This window comes from Canis aureus, chromosome 36, assembly GCF_053574225.1.
Source record: "Canis aureus isolate CA01 chromosome 36, VMU_Caureus_v.1.0, whole genome shotgun sequence".
In the NCBI taxonomy this organism is placed as follows: Eukaryota; Metazoa; Chordata; class Mammalia; order Carnivora; family Canidae; genus Canis; species Canis aureus.
The window spans coordinates 20,994,432-21,013,026 of record NC_135646.1 but is presented as its reverse complement, the minus strand read 5'-3'; the positions used below and the strand labels follow the sequence as shown (position 1 = coordinate 21,013,026).

The 18,595-nt window shown below is 41.9% G+C and overlaps 1 protein-coding gene across 7 annotated transcripts in view; it reads left to right on the top strand.

Moving 5' to 3' along the window:
* LOC144306260 (aldehyde oxidase 2) overlaps positions 1–18,595 on the top strand; it is a 63,336-nt gene that overhangs the window by 24,238 nt on the left and 20,503 nt on the right. For 6 of the 7 annotated variants that reach the window (XM_077885716.1, XM_077885719.1, XM_077885718.1 and 3 more), the window contains 10 exons: positions 404–537; positions 2,523–2,610; positions 4,639–4,725; positions 4,911–5,102; positions 7,489–7,716; positions 11,956–12,051; positions 13,839–13,967; positions 15,694–15,768; positions 16,904–16,956; positions 18,316–18,430. In XM_077885716.1, coding sequence (XP_077741842.1) covers positions 404–537; positions 2,523–2,610; positions 4,639–4,725; positions 4,911–5,102; positions 7,489–7,716; positions 11,956–12,051; positions 13,839–13,967; positions 15,694–15,768; positions 16,904–16,956; positions 18,316–18,430 — 1,197 coding nt within the window. The remainder of the gene's footprint in view (positions 1–403; positions 538–2,522; positions 2,611–4,638; positions 4,726–4,910; positions 5,103–7,488; positions 7,717–11,955; positions 12,052–13,838; positions 13,968–15,693; positions 15,769–16,903; positions 16,957–18,315; positions 18,431–18,595) is intronic. The other variant, XM_077885717.1, reaches the window with a different exon arrangement.

Below are 18,595 nucleotides of genomic sequence, written 5' to 3'. Positions count from 1 at the left end.
CTTTCATTTCCCAGTCAGGAAGTGCTCTAGGTTTTAGCTACAAACATCTTCTTTAGCAACTTGTCAGGAGTTTGCTGATTTTCACCTTGTTGGGACTTGAGGTCTAGGCGTGTGGCTATGATTCCAGCTTCTGACAGGAATCCAGGATTCAGAAAGTTTCCCTTCTGGAAAATACCGTTTTTCTGCTAGAATGGCTGTTCTGTAAGATTAACGATGTTTATGAACTGAATAGAGCTCTGCAAGGCCGATTTAGACTTGGTTTTTTGAGGGGTTTTTTGTTTGTTTGTTTGTTTTGTTTTTTTTCCTGACACCAGGTGTGGATGAATATTGCTGTGGTATTTCAGAAAACAAAAGGCTTCTTTGCCATTTCTTGTAAAACTTTTCCATTATCCAACTTTTACAGAAAACAGTGTCCTCTACTTTAAGCATCCCCATCAACAGGATCACCTGTCACGTCAAACGGGTAGGTGGAGGTTTTGGAGGGAAAGTAGGAAGACCGGCTGTATTTGGAGCTATTGCAGCTGTGGGCGCTATCAAGTAAGTGCACTTGGGGATACAAGAGGGTGTAAAATGTACAGAGCTAAGGGTAAATCAGCAGACCGAGAGTCACTTGGATGCTGTCATAAGCATCTGGGTGTCCTTGGACAATTCAGGCTCCTGTCTCTTTTTCTTTATAATTATAGATATAATACCCACCCTCCTAGAGTTATTGGAAAAGTCAAATGTACATAGGACTTCACATAGGCTCATTTGCTATAAAAAGGAAAAGTGATGTCATTAGTTAAATAGCTCCAAGGCTGAGGCTGCCCTGTCCTTGAGCTTCAGGGAAGGTGACCCATTTAGGAGTGGAACAAGTACCCTGCCCAAGTGGAAGCCAAAGGAGTGGCTCCTCCCCCACATTTCCTTACTACTCTAACTGCAGACAGGGTGGATTAAGGAAAGAAAGGCTCCCACCCTCTGCCCCTCTGCACCTGGGGAGGGCTGGCTATTCAATGTTTGCTTAATGACAGATACCATCCTCAAAAAAAGTTCCCAGGCTAACCTCAACCACAAGGCTTGCTCCTTTGCTGTTCTTGCTGTTCAAGTTGCTGGCTTTTCTGTTCCTTGTTCATTTTCTATGGCTGTTTCTCGGTGGTAACAAATACTGTCAGAGCCCCAATCAGCCTGCAAAGTTCAAAGATCCTCCTTCCTTTGACAGAGTCTGTGTAATTCAAAGCTAGGTCCCAAAGCACTCAGATGTATGTCTTGTTCTGCAATGAGAGGTGGGAAATCACAAGATCTGAATCCTATCTCCAGTTCTCTCCATTATGAACCTCTCTATTTACACCCACCAAGTACCAGCAAGGGATCAGTTCATCATTCTCCCACCAGGCTTTGTGCCTTTAAGACCTCCCAAGCATTGCTGCACAGTTAAAATCATCTGGAGAGTATTTAAATCCCAATGCCTAGGCTGCCCCATACCAATCCATCCAGGTCAGTACATTTAAAACTATCCCAGTGTTCTAAGTGTGGGAACCAAATGCCTTAGGCTACAACCCTACCTTAGCACACATCTAGCATGCATTAAGTAATCTAATCCCCAGAGCAGGGTTCCCAAACTGTTGAAAATAAGACTATTGCAGGTTCATAGAAATTCCTGCCTCTCCATCCCAGACCCACCAAATCAGAATCACCAGGGGGTGGACCCAGAAACTTTATATTTAACTCATGCTCCAGGTAGTCTTCACCATTAAAACAAAACAAAACAAGAAGTCTTGTGCCAGAATTGTAGTTTTCAACATGTACCTGAAAATACTTGCATAAGAATCACTGAGAATAATGACAATTCTGGGGCGCCTCCCTAACATACTGAATGAAACTCCTAGTGCTAAGGCTCAGGAATCTGCATTTTTACCTAAAAACCAGATGATTCTTTTGTCCAAAGAGTATGGAACCTCCACCCTAGAGATACAGAAAAGCTAAATCTCTGACTATCCAAGGGCCCAATGGGGCCAATATGATAGCATTCATGGGTAGAAATGAAGACACTAAACCATCAGACTAAGGACAAGTCCTTGGCCTTGTTTTTGCAGTTGTGTTAAGTTTGCATTTATCTATTTGCACGCTTTCTCTTTTGTCACATGTGGTAGGGATATGCAAAATGACTAGATCTGGGTGAGCATCAAATCTGAAGCCATTAGAATACAAGTTAACTGCCATGTGGCATTAATCACTTTAGCTAGATCTCCAACCACTAAGTTATAGGCTAAGAGACAGTAGTAATTTGGTCACATATTAATTCAGATCAGTGCCTACCTCATTGTATGTTCTCAAGGAATATATATGGGGTGGATGGATAGTTAAATGAATGGTTGGATAAATGGGTGGGAGAATGAATGGAGGATGGATGGGTAGAAAGGTAGATGGATGGGTGGGTAGATAGTTAAATGAGAGGATGAATAAATGGGTGAGTGGATACAGAGGGATGAATAGGGGAATGGATGGGTGGAATGGGTGGAGAATGTAAGATTTATTTTCTTTAGAACTGGTCGTCCCATTCGTCTTGTTCTTGATCGTGAAGATGATATGTTAATAACTGGGGGAAGGCACCCATTATTTGGAAAATATAAAGTGAGTATTAAAGATGAAATTACTAAATTACCTCATTTTATCTGAGTGGTTTTAACATTTTCTATTATTTTGATTTTGCTAAATTCTAAAAACAATTACCTTATCTAAAATATTAAATGAAAAAGTTGTGCATTTAAATACTCAAATTTTATAAGGAACTTTTAGTAAATCTAGTGTAGATTATAAAGAAATCGAATGATAAAAATGCAATTTTAAATTATAAAAACATTATTGAAGGAACAAGATTTTCATTAGCAGTTCCTCAAAGATAAAAAAAAAGCTACAAGCACTTGTTATACCAAAACTCCTTGACTATAAAAGTATTTTGCAGTAGAAATGTTTAAACACAATTTTACCATTTTAACTACAAAATCATTTTTACAAGTGTTCCCACCTAGTTGTTATGAAAGTGTCCCAAAAGATCTTTGCAAATAGGAAGAAAAGAACTCACTAATGAAATAATTTTAAATTGTTTTAAACCATGCTCATTGCATTTTATGCAACTATGGCATAAATACCATTAAAAATACTGTTAACATTGGGCAGCCCTGGTGGCTTAGTGGTTTAGTGCCACCGTCAGCCCAGGGTGTGATCCTGGAGACCCAGGATCAAGTCCCGTGTTGGGCTCCTTGCATGGAGCCTGCTTCTTCCTCTGCCTGTGTCTCTGCCTCTCTGTGTGTGTATGTCTCTCATGAATAAATAAGTTTTTTAAAAAAAAAGAATTCTCTCTGCTACCTTATTTGTTATACGATTTTGCTTAGCAATTCTTCATGAAAAGTCACAGGTAAACTTCCACCCTGCATTTGTCAAAATTAGCATAAATTCTGAATTTGTGGGGTTTTCTACATGTGCTAAGTGCTCTGCTTTGTTATCCAACATGTCCATAGATGATAATAGTCATATAGTTGTGCCCATTTTTTGGGAACAAAGAGACCAGGGCCGATCCTTTTCTGGTAGGACTACAGTAGGAAGTGGAAAATTTTCAATCTGAGCTGTGCAGACCAACAGGTCTAGATGAGCCACAAGGGAGTGGCAACTTCAGAAAAACGTAAGGTGCTTCTTTGAGTCCCAATAAGAACAGCAGCACTAGCTCACCTTTATTCCACCCTTAATCAATCACAAAGCCTCAGCTCTCTAAAATAAGAACAGCAGTTTTCATGTCCATTCCTCCCCAGCCTCAGTTTCCAAGGCTTTCCCATAACAAGATCCACTGTGATTCATTCCCATGCACTCTGGAATTCCAGAGACTTCCATAAGAAAGACAAGCTACAGACTAAATTATAAGGAAAACTAGTAAAAAGTGAAGGAGATTTGGGGTACCTGGGTGGTTGAGTCAGTTAAGCATCTGACTTTGGTTCAGGTCATGATCTCAGGGTCCTGGGATTGAGCCCCCAGGATGAGCCCCTGTCAGACTCCTCACTCAGCAGGGAGTCTGCTTCTCCGTCTTCCTCTGCCCCTCTCCCTACTCATGCATGCTCTCTCTCTCTCTCTCTCTCTCTCTCATAAATAAATAAAATCTTAAAAAAAAAATGAAGGAAACTCTTCCAGAAATTAGGAAGAAGAGGGTAGCAATCATATACCAGGAGGCAAGGAAGGACTTTGGAATTCTATACTGACTGAGATCAGAAAATGACACTTTGAAAGGAAGGACTCAGCAAAATTCAGGTCAGAGGGGGTCTTTGTCAGTGGAGCACTGAGATACAAGGGGACGGCCGGGTGTGGCAAAGAACCACACAAACAAGAGCAGAGTCTGTCTTCAGTCCCACCGAATCGTAGAGATGGGCTGTGACTTAAACTTGGCATATAAATTTTTTTTAAGATTTTATTTATTTATTCATGACAGAGAGAGAGAGAGACAGGCAGGCAGAGGGAGAAGCAGGCTCCATGCAGGGAGCCCGACGTGGGACTCGATCCCCGGTCTCCAGGATCACACCCCAGGCAGAAGGCAGCGCTAAACCGCTGGGCCACCAGGGCTGCCCGGCATATAAATTTTAAACAGATCATAAAACTTCCTTCATTTGGTGACAGGTGGGATTCATGAACAACGGGCGAATCAAAGCTCTAGACATTGAGTGCTTCATTAATGGAGGATGCATGCTGGATGACTCTGAGCAGGTATGTGCATCAGAAACCAGCAACATCCTTAATGGTGAATAGAAGGAAGAATTTCCAGATGAGTCTTTATGGAATATATTTCTTCAAGTACTTACTCAAGTTCCACAAGCAGACTCTGTACTTGACTTTTACAGGGGAAAAAAAACATATTGTCCAATATATATTAATACCTCCTTTCCCTTTAGGTAACAGAATTTCTTATATTGAAGCTGGAAAATGCATATAAAATCCGTAACCTCAGGTTCCGGGGTCGTGCATGCATGACAAATTTACCATCTAATACGGCCTTTCGAGGATTTGGCTTCCCACAAGGAACCCTGATAACAGAATCTTGCATCACAGCTGTGGCAGCCAAGTGTGGCCTTCTGCCAGAAAAGGTGAGGTTGTAATCAAGGTCATAACCAACGTTGTTAAAGAAGCAGATGAGGTAGGGAACTAGCTACCCAAGGAAAGATCCTAGAAGAACCACTCAAATTAGCCCTAAATCAGATTTCAAGATAAATTAAGTGCTACCCAAAAGAAATGACTTTTCACTATCTTCCTACTTCCTTATGCAAACAACTTTCTGTTCCTTTCTTTCTTTTTTCTAACTTGTACTAAAATACTCTTTTTAAAATTCTAACCACATTGAGGTAAGTAAAGTAAAAAGTGAACATCCCCTTTTCCATCCCATCATCCCTATTGGTCAAGAGTAGCTACTGTGAATGGTTCTATGTTTATTGTTCCAGCCTTCTGTATTCATACACACATACATAAACATGGATGTATTATATATATATATATATATATATATATATATATATAGAGAGAGAGAGAGAGAGAGAGAGAGAGAGAGAGAATTATTTACCAAAATGGGACCATGATAAGCATATTATTCTGCACTTTACTTTTTCTACTTGACAGTAGGCCGTGGCCATCTTCCTGTGTCAGTAGAATGACCCACTTCATTCTTTTTCATAACTGAATAGTATTATGTTATATGGACTTACTGTAATTTGTTTAGCCACTCCACTATTGATACACATTTATGTTGTTATGCAGTTTTGGCTATTAAAATGATGTTGCAAGAAACATCTTGGTACAGAAATACCAAAATATAGATGTATTTTTGCCTTATTGTCTATCTCTGTACAATAAATTTATAGAAGTGGAATTGCCAGTACACTTGAAAACTTTGAGAGATACACTGCCAAAAGAATACCCTCCAAGAATATTATTTTGTACAGTATCCTAGAAGGTGCACAGCATATACAGGATGCTAAGCCAGAGAGAGGCAGACAGACACTGGCAATTGAGATAATTGTTAATAACACCTTTCTAGCCTTTACACATTTCAATTAGACCCTACCCTACTTTTTACCCTTCTCTTCCCTGTTTCCTCCGCATAGTCCCTCTGCTCTAGAGAGCACACAATATATTGCCCTTTGAACCCCTTTGCCCCTAAGTTCAACAGAAAGGACCACCAGGTTTGTGATTGTCAGGGTACTTCCTATGCACAAGAAAACACCTACATATTGTACAATGAAGATAATAATTATCCTAAGAGAAGTCACAAAAAGTGTTCTATGTGTACAAAGGAGAAACACATCACTTTGACTTGTGGGGAGGAGAGTCAGGAAGAACTTTCTGGAGAAGATAACACTTAAAGATAGGCCTTGAAGAATAATGGGCACAGATAATGGGAAGGTAATCTAGGCAAATGGAATGGCTCCAACAAGGAGAGGCAATCTTTTTGTGGTTCAGTTTCCTTATCTGCAAAACAAGGACGATGTGACTCACTACACAGAGTTCCTGCAAGAATCAAATGAGTTAGCACTTGTTGAAACATTTGTTTTCATAAACTGGATAGTATTATTCCAATATTACTTCTGAGAATAATAATTCTTTTATTGTTACTAGAGTGAAATGGGGAGAATGAAGACTTCCTGGGCACGTCTCAGTAGCTGAGATATGGCAGCAATACTATTCCTCTTTGGCAGAACCAATCTTCAGTTAGGACAGTAAATCTTTGCTTTTTTTTTTTTTTTTTTAGATTTTATTTATGTATTCATGACAGCCACAGAGTGAGAGAGAGAGGCAGAGACACAGGCAGAGGGAGAAAGAAGCAGGCTCCATGCAGGGAGCCTGACGTGGGACTCGATCCCGAGTCTCCAGGATCATACCCCGGGCTGAAGGCAGTGCCAAACCTCTGGGCCATCAGGGCTGCCCTAAATCCTTGCTTTTATATATAATATACCAACTCTTTTTTTATCCTCTGAATCTTGTAGGAAAAAAGGAGTATCTGCTTCCCTCACCCCTCCAGCCTACTGCCCTCCAGGGACCAGTTACTACCATTACCCTCTACTTTCAAGAGGGAAAAACCCTATTAGTACATTGAAGAAGAGATAGGAAATAACTCCCATTATTTTTTTTTAAGATTTTATCTATTTGAGAGAGAGCACAAGTCGGGAATGGAAAGGAGGTGAGGGGCAGAGAAAGAGGGAGAAACAGACTCCCTGAGCAGCAGGGAGCCACCAGGGAGCTCAGTCCCAGGACCCTGAGATCATCACCCAAGCCGAAGGCAAATGCTTAACCGACTAAACCACCCAGGCACCCCTAACTCCCTTATTTTTGCAAAAGCACATGCTGTTCAAAGAAAGAAGAAACACCCTGTCTTCTCCCCACCAAAGTTTGTGTTTTAATGGGGAAGCTTTTGAAGTCTCTTTTTTACAGTCAGTTTCTGGTCTTACTGTAACCATCAACTCAACTTCTCACCCATTTCAGATTAGGGAGAAAAACATGTACAAAACAGTTGATAAGACCATCTACAAACAAGCATTCAGCCCTGAGACCCTGATAAGATGTTGGAATGAGTGTCTGGACAAGTCTTCCTTTCACAGCAGAAGAATGCAAGTGGAAGAGTTTAACAAGAAGAATTATTGGAAGAAGAAAGGCATTGCAATCGTCCCCATGAAGTTTTCAGTTGGCTTTGCTGCAACAAGCTATCATCAGGTAAGGCTTTCCTATGTGGTAAATAACCCTCAGGTCAGATGCACTTCTAGCCACATCAGCTCCTGTTGACTCTGGGAGAGTGCCATATTTTCCAGGTAGCGAGCCCCTTCCTCCCCCAGCACCTGGGAGAAATGTAAAGAACTCTCCTGGGCAGAGTAACCACATCTGTAAGCACGTTCAACACAGCGCAGTAGAAAACATGTCTCAGTGGCAGAAAATGGCATCAGCAGGCAGGCTGCCAGCATAACTGCCAGGTCACAGCAGCGTGACCACGACCACTACCCCACCCCACCCCGAACCATCCCTATCCCAAAGGGAACAAGAGCCTACAAGGCCTGTGGTGCTGAGCTCTCTGAGCCCAGATGTTATGACTTGGGCAGGAAATGGGCCTCGCCTGGTCTGTGCCCCAGACACCTCAGCTCTCTTCGGTGCCTGAAAGTCTAGCATGTTGTCCTGACAAGCTGGCTGTTTCCAGCCACCTCTCCCAGGCATCTGTGTCAATTCTAAAGGGAAAATGGAGGTACGTGGTCCAAAAATCCTTCCGGTAGATTTGCCAAAGGAAGAGGCCCCATCCAGAAGGGAGCAGGAAAAGTAGCAAATAGATGAGTCCATTAAATAACACAAGACTGGTACAGACAAGTGTTCCTAGCAATCCCAACAGGTCATATATGGGAATGCTGTTTAGAAACCTGGGAAATGTTATTGCCTCCCCATTATTGTCCACCAGAAGCAGAGGCTCCACAACTGGAAAAATCTTGTATACATTAGATCTCCCTTGTATATATACCATTGAAAGCATTTTTCCACTTATACCCAACTACAAGCAGCCAATAGACACACACACATACACACATAACAAAAGCTGCCCTGTCCAAGGAAATCTTTCTTAGGGAATAAAGCAGATGCCCCATAACCCTAAGCAACTAGAGTCAGGTAGACCTGAGAAATTCCTTAGCCCTGCCACTTACTCACTGTGTAATATTAAGCAAGTCATTTAACCTCTCTGAGTCTCGGCTTCCTCAATTATAAAATAAGAGTAATAACCCTTTCTCCTAGGATTGATGAGGATTCAACAAGCTAAGAAACAAACGTAAAGCACTTGGCAGGGTTCCTGGAGCACTATATAGTTAGATCTCTCTCCCCCAGAGATCTCAGACACACCTCTCAGGGCTGCGGCTACTCCTACAGGCAGGATAAGACTCCCTGGCCGCCGGAGTCACACTCCTATTCAGATCCAGCATGCCCATTTTATACAGAGGTGCGAAAAGGTTAACCGTTATACCTACGAGCCTGAACTAACTCAGCAGCTAGAGCATAAATGATTCTAGATATCCACCTGTGTGGTTTTTCTCTCTGACACAAAATGTGTTTTTTCTGCACCGATCCTCCAACACCAACTAAGCCTGCAGCAATTCAGTTCAATTCTGACACTAACTTTAACCCCAAGTTATCACAGACCCCACAGATCAAGGGCTAGTCTCACAAGACTGCCTCCATTTCAGACACCAGCAAAAGTGAGGTGCCCAAACTATTCACACTTCTGCCCAGGCAACTACAAATTCAGGGGTTTCGACTATCCACCTCCCTTAGGTGTAATAATTTGCTAGAATGACTCACAGAGCCCAGGAAAGCACTTTACCTACTGTTGGTACTAGTTTGTTATAAAGGATACGACCCATGAACAGACACATGGAAGAGATGGGCAAGGTATGTGAGAGGGAGTGTGGGGCTGTCATGCCCTTCCCCTCTAGCTTGCCAACCCAGAAGCTACCCGAACGCTGTTGTTTCCCAGTTTTATGAAGGTTTCATTACATAGGCACAGTTGATTAAGTCATTGGCCATTGGTGGTTGAACTCAATCTCTAGTCCCTCTCCCCTCCCTGAAAGTCAGAGGGTGGGGCTGAAAGCTGGAACCCTTTAACCACGTGGTTCATTTTTTCTGGCAACAATCCCCAGTCCCCAGGAGCTGTCTAAGCTCCTCCCAAGAATTATCTGAACAGCAGACAAAAGACAGTAAATTCCCAGGGTTTTAGGACCACTGTGCCAAAAATCAGGGACAAAGACCATAGATTTATTTTTTATTATACAACACTTCCCCTCATGTGATGGCTGCCCCTCACCTAAACCACAGTCTACTCTCTGCCATCATCCATGGGAGCCAACTTCTCACCTCGACACACACACACACACACACACACACACACACACACAAACACACACAAATCCTTAAATCAAGCAATGACTTTAAAGCTCTGTTTGGAAGATCTCCAGCTTCTTCACAGAGTTCCAAATTGATGCACCCAAGAATCACCAAGCTAGGAGTTGAAATGTGTAATTTCAGGGCAGCTGATGACTCACAAAGCTGGAATACCTACTCTTCAAACTAGGCATGGGTAGCATTGTCAGAGGGAGTCAAAAGGCCCATGATGATAAATATTGTCACTAGCATCTCAAGCCTGGCTGCCCCAAAGCTCCTCCAAGCCACTCTGAGCCTCCAGGCATCTCCAGACAGAATAAACTGAAGTCCTAATTCCTCCTCCTTCTCCTCCTCCCCCTCTTGGAATGAAAACTACCACATTTCCATTTGTCCAGTTCAACAAATAGTTATTTAGTGTCTCTGTGAGTCAGACTTGCTCTGACTTCTCTACAGGACACAAAACTGAATGAATCTCTCCATGAGACTCTCACAGAAGAGCTGGTCACCCCCTGTATTCATTTTCTGTGGCTGCCATAAGAAAGTACCACAGACTGGGTGTCTTACAGCAACCAGTTCTCCCAATTTATGCTCTCCCAGTTCTGGAGGCTTGGAGTTCAAAAACAAGGTGTGAGCAGGGCAATGCTCCTCAGAAATCTCCAGAGAACCCTTCCTTGCCTCTTCCAGCTTCTGGTGTTTCCTAGTGTTCCTTGGCTTGTGGCCACGCCACTCCGGTCTCTGCCTCCATCTTCACATGACCTTCTTTGCTCTGTGTCTTCACATGGCCTTGTATAAGGACACCAGTCATTGAATTTAGAGCCCACCATAATCCACTATGACCCCATCTTTATTAATTATGTCTGCAAAGACTCAATTTCCAAATAAGGTTGTATTCTGAGGTTCCAGGTAGACAGGAATTTGCAGGGGACACTACTCAGCCTAGTTCACCGAGAAGCAGGTAACTTATCCTTCCCAGATGGGAATGAGAAGTATTTGAGGAAGCTTTAACAGAACAGAGACCACAGATGTGGGTCTGAAGCCCGGGGAGCAGACCAGGAAGTGAGAACAGCGTAAGCATGAGCACAGGGCAGGAAGGAGCAGCAATCACACAAAGCAGGAAAAGACAGTGATGAACTGGGAAAATCTACTAGACCAAATCCTAAAAGGCCTCATATTGTAATGAGAAGCTTGGCTTTCCCATACAGACAGACAATGGGGAATTTTGCCCACCTTGCCCAGTGGTGACCCTTCCTCGCTTTCATGATTTCATTCAATTGTCCCTTTGGGGAACCCTTCCCCAAGCCTCTCCAAAGCAGCTGGGTCTGTCCTCCCAGGACCCTAGGGCCCCTTATGCCATGCCCATTGTCTCACAGATCATTCTGCATTATAATGACTTGCTTTCCAACCTGTCCCCCCCTTACAGTGTGTGCTACTGTTTTGTTGAGGAAGAACCACATCTTGTTCACCTGTGTATATCCAGAGCTGAGCACAGGTTGGCACATAACATGTGTCAAGGACTTAAGAAATGTTTATATGTTACCTGAGTGGTCAGCCAGAGCCTTTAAGCAGGGGAGTGACTTTCAAATAGTTGGAACCAATACTCATAACTCCTGAGTATCCAAAGACGTTCCTATTAAAATCAGGTTCCTGGGACACCTGGGGGGCTCAGTCAGTTAAATGTCTGATTCTTGGTTTTGTCTCAGGTCCTGATCTCAGGCTCATGAGACTGAGCCCCAAGTCAGCCCCACGTCAGGCTCCGCGCTCAGTGTGGAGTCTGCTTAAAATTTTTCCCCCTGCTTCTCCCCGCCCCCACTCCCCCCCTCCCCCCACCACATTCATGCTTGCTCGCACTCTCTCTCTTTCCAGGTTCCTTGGAATACGAATGTTCTTTACAGGTGACTTTTGCATGGAACTAAGCTTCAGAATTCCACCAGAAGAGACTGCCCCTCTGACCCTCCACACTCCGTGAGACCGGGGTTTCACTATCTTATTTGTTTATATTGAACCTCACTAAACTGAACTGTGCCTTCTGGGTTGTTTTACTAGGCAGCTGCCCTCGTTCATATCTACACAGATGGCTCTGTATTGGTCACACATGGAGGCAATGAACTAGGACAAGGTATTCACACCAAAATGCTACAGGTAAGCCACGTAAAATTAAGTCATTAATCTCTCTGTGCATTGTGGACATGACTGACATTTGGACTAATCTTAGGGTGGATGATAGTTCCTCGTATCCAAGCCCTAAGCTCTTGGCTATTTAGTTGAAAAACTTCTTACAGATCAAATAGAATGTCTAACGTAGCAGAAGTCCCATGTATGTATAGATAGTCCTAGCGTGTGGCCAGGCTGTATGGGTGGAGGTGGTTGCTGATGAAAACGCCACTAATGAGCCCCTGGAGTGCTGCGTAGGTGCCCCACGCAGGCTTTACCTAGAGTAGGAGTTTCTCAGGTTTTCTACTTTGAGACCAGTATGAACGATTTTTAAAGTTTGGGCAATAACAGTAGGTTGCTATATACAATTTGGACAAGTAAGGACGAGTATGTCATCAAGTGCCATCATGCTATAATTTTTCAGGTATATTTTAACACACACATACATAACACAAAGTAGGAAGATATGAGCTCAAGAGAAAAAAGAATAATCCTTTAAATTGAATAACTATGATAAATTTATTAGATTATTATAGGACACATCTGCAGCTTCTTACTCTCCAGCCCATTAGCTCCTTTAGAGGAGCTATGTTCCCTAGAGTCCTAGAGGACTTCTCAAGTCTGGTACCTTTTAGCCTCATTTCCCTCCTTTCCCCAGCTCCTGCCACAGATACAGGCACAGGTGCCAGGTCCAGCTAGTCATGGCTCCTGAACTCACTGGCTGCAGGGACGGGTCCAGGGGGAAGGCATGTGACCAAGAGCCTTTCCTGGGACTGATGTGTAGATGCTGGCAGAAAAGAACTATCATTCCCTTATGGTTGTTTAGCTCCTGTGCTGTAAACTAGGGGTTGTCAGAGGCAATTTTCCTGTGCCATCAAGAAAGCATGCCTATTCTGGGAAATAATATAGCCATTGTAGAAAGAAAAACAAATGTGAGAGGCAGCCAGAGGACTCTGAAGAAACCAGAGTCTTGAAAGAAAGAAAGGAAGAAAGAAAGAAAGAAAGAAAGAAAGAAAGAAAGAAAGAAAGAAAGAAAGAAAGAAACCAGAAAGACTTAGATACAGATATATGTGACACTGGCTCCATCTGTCCTTCCCAGATAGGGAACCCAATAAATTCCCTTTGGCTCTTCATCATCAAGAATAAAACTGTCCTTTTTTTTTTTTTTTTTCATTTTGCCTCTTTCTGGGGAAACTTAGTCTTACAACAGCATTAGTCTGTAGATCACCACTCAGGAACAGGTACATAACTGCAGACATCTGGAGAAACTGTTTTTGCCAAAACTAAAAGACAACAGAAACCAAAATAATGCTTCTTCTCTTCCTTCCTTCACTCCCTTTATTCTCTCTTTTGCGTTCTTTGTGATTAAAGATCTTTCTTTTCACATGTGTCTGCTAGAGAAACTACAAGAAAAAGAACAGAACAGAGAACAGTGAAGAGCAAATGCAAGAGGAGTATAAACAAGAGGGAACAAATAAAAACAAAATTTAAAAAAGAGAGAGAGGGAACAAATAGAAGACAACGGGAAGAATGGAAAGATAAGGTGGGAATGAGGGCAAGAGAGAAGACAGGCCCTCAGGGTCACTTGAAATTCATCTGATGCTTATACCAACAGATTCAGGACCAACCTCTGAACCAATCAGTCCAATCTCTCTCTTCCTGTCACTGCTACCAAATAAAACTCAGAAAAAAAGGAAGTCCTTAACATCCTAAACACTTTAATTTTTTTTTTTTTTTTTTTTTGCTGGGCTTGAAAATATTTATTTTTCTCATAGGTGGCCAGCCGTGAATTAAAAATACCCATGTCTTCTATGCACATCTGTGAAACAAGTACAGCCACGGTGCCTAATACAATTGCTACAGCAGCTTCCATTGGTTCTGATGTCAATGGCAGAGCCGTACAGGTGCTTCCTCCTGTCTGTCTTTCCCTTCAGCACTTTTTCCATATTGCTGGTTTTCTTAGCTGGATACAAACACAAGCAGTTGGCTTCAGGGCAGTCATCTGTGGCACTAAACATAGGATAGGATAGCCAGACTGTCAGGAGAGGGTGCTAGTTTGAGTAAGCTAAACTGAAGTGACACATAGACACATAATACAGTGGCTCAAACACAACAAAAGTCCCTTTTGTAACACGTAACAGTTCAGAGGGATCATTTGGTCATCAGGGCACCCTGGGATTAATGGCAGTTCCTCCACCTTCAACATGTGACTTTCATGGTTGCTCTGAGGATCATCAGCAAGGAACATGCCTGGAGGTCAGACCTGGAAGTGATCCAAGTGACTTCCACTAATCATCCACTAGCAGAACTAGTCTCAGGTCATGTCTACCTGCAGAGGAGGTTGGGGAAATGTGGAGTAGGATGCCATATGCCTGGCTACCATGGAACAAGGGGAGAATAAGGTTTGATGAGCAAGCAGTCTCTGTCCCTCGGAGACACAGAAAGAAGAAATCTGGGTACCAAGTAATGCAGAGCTGGGCAAGTTTCCTCTGACACAAGCAAGTTCTTGCAAGCAGGTAAGCAAGCAGAACCCCAGCTAAGTAGATATGGTTCAATTAAAGTGTCTACATCAGTGGAATTTTACCACAGCACTTATGCTTACCCTTTGTACTTATTTTCAAACTATTTTTTTAATTGCTTAATTTTCACTTCTTCAGAATAGCCTGTGTCTTTAATATCCCTTAATTCAAATATCTGATCACATGTACTTTTGAAGCAATGTCATGTTTCTGCTATATACTGTCCACTTTTTCCCATTGGGATATTGTGGAGGGATATATTCTCAGAACACTACACTTATGCTACGAAAAGCACCCACTTTCAAATCCATCTGATCTTCATGGAGACAATTGTTAGAGGCTAAAAACCAGAGGCTCTTTCACTCAGAACAAATACGTAGGACACTTCAAATTCATGAGACCCAGTTTGGGGTAGGATCGAAACGAAGATAGGAATAGCTCAGTGTTAATGGGAATTGTCAACCCTAACTAAGCATTAACCCATCTTCTAGAGTTTTATATTTCTGTGTTAAGGATCAGAAACTTTGCAGATCTAGGTTATTATAAAGACAAACTTAGTTATTTTCTCACTTCATATCCAAAACTAAGGCCTTCATTATAGTAGTTTGATGGTAGATGGATAAACTGATAGGAGGATAGACAGAGAATTGACTAATATTTCAGACCCACAGAGATATTGGCATGTTATTGTTGCAGATTGGAAAGCACATATTGGAATGAAAATAAGATGTTTTGTTCCTTTTATGTTAATGGCTGGAAAATACAAAATAATGTGCAAGTCAAAAATGTAGAAAAAGAAAAGGAATTAAGAGCACAAATAGAAAGGGGACCTGAAAGTAGAAATTCAGTTGAGCCCGTATTTTCATAGGAAGTGAACCAGGGAGGTTTTAAAAAAAAACAAAACAAAACAAAACAAAACAACCCTGCAGTAACTGATACTCTCCTCAAGGTCAGGGGCTGTGCTGTTATTGTCTCTGTGTTCCCAGCATATTAATATCAAGCAGTCCATAAACATTCACTGACCTAATCAGTTATCAGTTACTCTTCTTCCATAAAAATCCTAACTACCGGGCTCTTCTCTAATGAGGCTTTACTTCTTTACCCCTTCAAGAATGCTTGTCAGATCCTTCTGAAACGCCTGGAACCCATCATCAAGAAAAATCCAGAAGGTACTTGGGAAGACTGGGTAAGTGTTGCCTTCTGTTTGTGACTACAAACGAGAAAAGAATCCAAAGCAGTGCTGAGAACATCATGGCAACATACAGCCACACCCATACACAGGCAGTTTTTCTAAGAGCGGATTTCTGCAAAAGGGCAGGATCACAAGAGGTTGAGGCAGCTGCCCCCACACTGTATACCAGGTACGTGTGAGAGAGCGCACAAGGAGTAGCATCACTGAGAGGAGGAACGGAAGTGTGTGAAGAACACCCAGAAGACCTTACCCACTCTGCTTAAATAAGAAGAGGGAAACTCTCTCTCTCTCTCTCTGTGACTATCATAAATAAATAAAAAAAAAAAAATTTAAAAAAAAAAAAAAAAGAAGAGGGAAAGACTTGGCCTTCCTAAGCCACACACACACACACACACACACACACACACACACACACAAACCATGTTTTAAATGGGGAAGAGGAGGGATCCCTGGGGGGCGCAGCGGTTTGGCGCCTGCCTTTGGCCCAGGGCGCGATCCTGGAGACCCGGGATCGAATCCCACGTCGGGCTCTCGGTGCATGGAGCCTGCTTCTCCCTCTGCCTGTGTCTCTGCCTCTCTCTCTCTCTCTCTGTGTGACTATCATAAATAAATAAAAAAATTAAAAAAAATTAAATGGGGAAGAGGAAAAAAATATAAAATAAAATAAAATAAAATAAAATAAAATAAAATAAAATAAAATAAAATAAATGGGGAAGAGGAAAACTAAAAGGCCTAATTGCTATTAAATATGTCTCAAAGGAAATGACTCATCTAATCCAACTTCACAACGTCCTTTATCTTATCTCATTAGAACAGTTATCTCATACACGTACACTTATCAAGAGTTCTAACATTTAGAAACAAAGCCCATACCTTGTGAACTAAGCCCCTACATCACGGATGTGCAGTAGGAGTCTATTTATTTGTTTAATTCAGACATCTCAACCCAATCAGAAGGGAATTGTTAGTGTAACCAGCTGAGGAAAACAATATGACAATGAGTTCTATTATTGGTAACAAAGCATCAGCAACAATTATCAAATGTCAATTTTGATACAGGGAATATTTTCATTGTCACCTCTCAGATGATGTGTCTATTTTACTCTGACTAAATATGCCCATTCTGCAGATAGAAGCTGCTTTTGAACAAAGAATCAGTCTTTCGGCCACTGGATACTTCAGGTAAAAATTACAATCATGGGAAGACCTGGGTGGCTCAGTGGTTGAGCATCTGCCTTTAGCTCAGGTTGTGATCCCGGGGTCCTGGGATCAAGTCCCACATCGGGCTCCCCACAGGGAGCCTGTTCTCCCTCTGCCTATGTCTCTGCCTCTCTGTGTGTCTATCATGAAGAAATAAATAAAATCTTCTTTAAAAAATTACAATAAAAAAAATTACAATCATGTCTGGGCTTAGCTGAGAAAATATGAGGTGACCCAATTGCTCTGAGGTTTAGGTCCCTTATTTGTAAAACAAGTTTTTATTATGTGATCATTGAGGTCCCTTCTAAGCCTAAAATTATATGATTTTATGTAAGCCTTTGAACTATGTCCAAAGAAATATTAAATAATAAAGATACCCTTATTGGGTAAAAAGAAAATTTTTAATATGACTTAGAACACCTCATCATCATTTACTATTCATTGTTGAGTAGTAAAAAAATATATATCATTATTAGAAATAACTTCCAACTCAGCTTTACAAATCTCCCTCCCATTACCCTAAAACCTTTCTGTTTTGAATCTCCTCTCTGGGCAGGAAGAAACAAGTAGGATGATCATCACCAATCTTCATTTGTGCAGTTTCTGTCAATTCATGTTAATCGAATGAAGCACAAGGAGAACTGATTGTCAAGTTCAGGAAGTGTATGACATCAGTTTTATAATCTAGTGAAACAAGTGACCAAACCAAACATACACATACAGAGAGACAGAGAGAGAACAATAACACAATTTTCTCATGAAGAAGGAAGGAAAAAAGAAGGCAACAGCCTAGCCCAGTGCCCTGTACTTGAGTTCTGAATTTCTGAGTTCAGTTACCCAAGAAGAGAGCAAATCAGCCCACGAGCTGAGTATATCTTCAGCTTATACATTGCTGCATTGAATTTACGTGTCCCCTTTTTTAAGCCCTGAATTATCATCAATTCCCCAATGAGTTGGGCTAGCACAATGTAGAGGGTCCCTTTGGGAATGCTAATAAAATTCAGTTGAGGTTCTCAATCCACAGAGCTAAAGCTCAAACCCTAAATGATGGATACAGACACACTGGGAGGTCCACATCAAAATAGTTGGATTCTCTCTGTTCTTGGCATCCTAACTGTAGCACAGAGTATCCTCTTTAAATGGAGGCATCTGCTGGTGCTGTAATTAGCTAGGTTGGAAATACATGCAGTAGTTTAAATGAGCTTAAAAAGCAGTTGAAATAAATATCAATAAAATGAATTACTATCATAAAACTTTAATAACTTTTAACATGAGTCAACGTTGTTTGCAACCGCACCACCACCACCACCCCAAGTTGAGAGGCTTGTTTTCTCCCATCAGGGGCTACAAGGCCTTCATGGACTGGGAGAAGGGAGAAGGAGACCCTTTTCCATACTACGTCTATGGAGCTGCCAGTTCAGAGGTTGAAATTGACTGCCTGACGGGAGCTCACAAGGTAAGCCAAATATAACTTTCCTCTTGGCAAATTAAAAGAACAACCACAAAATTGTGTTGTACACGTAGGCCAATTTCATTGTGTAATGCTTGTACAATAAGAATAGGATTTTTTTCAGTTCCTTGGGAATGTCTCACAATCCAGCCTCATTCTGAATTTCCACTT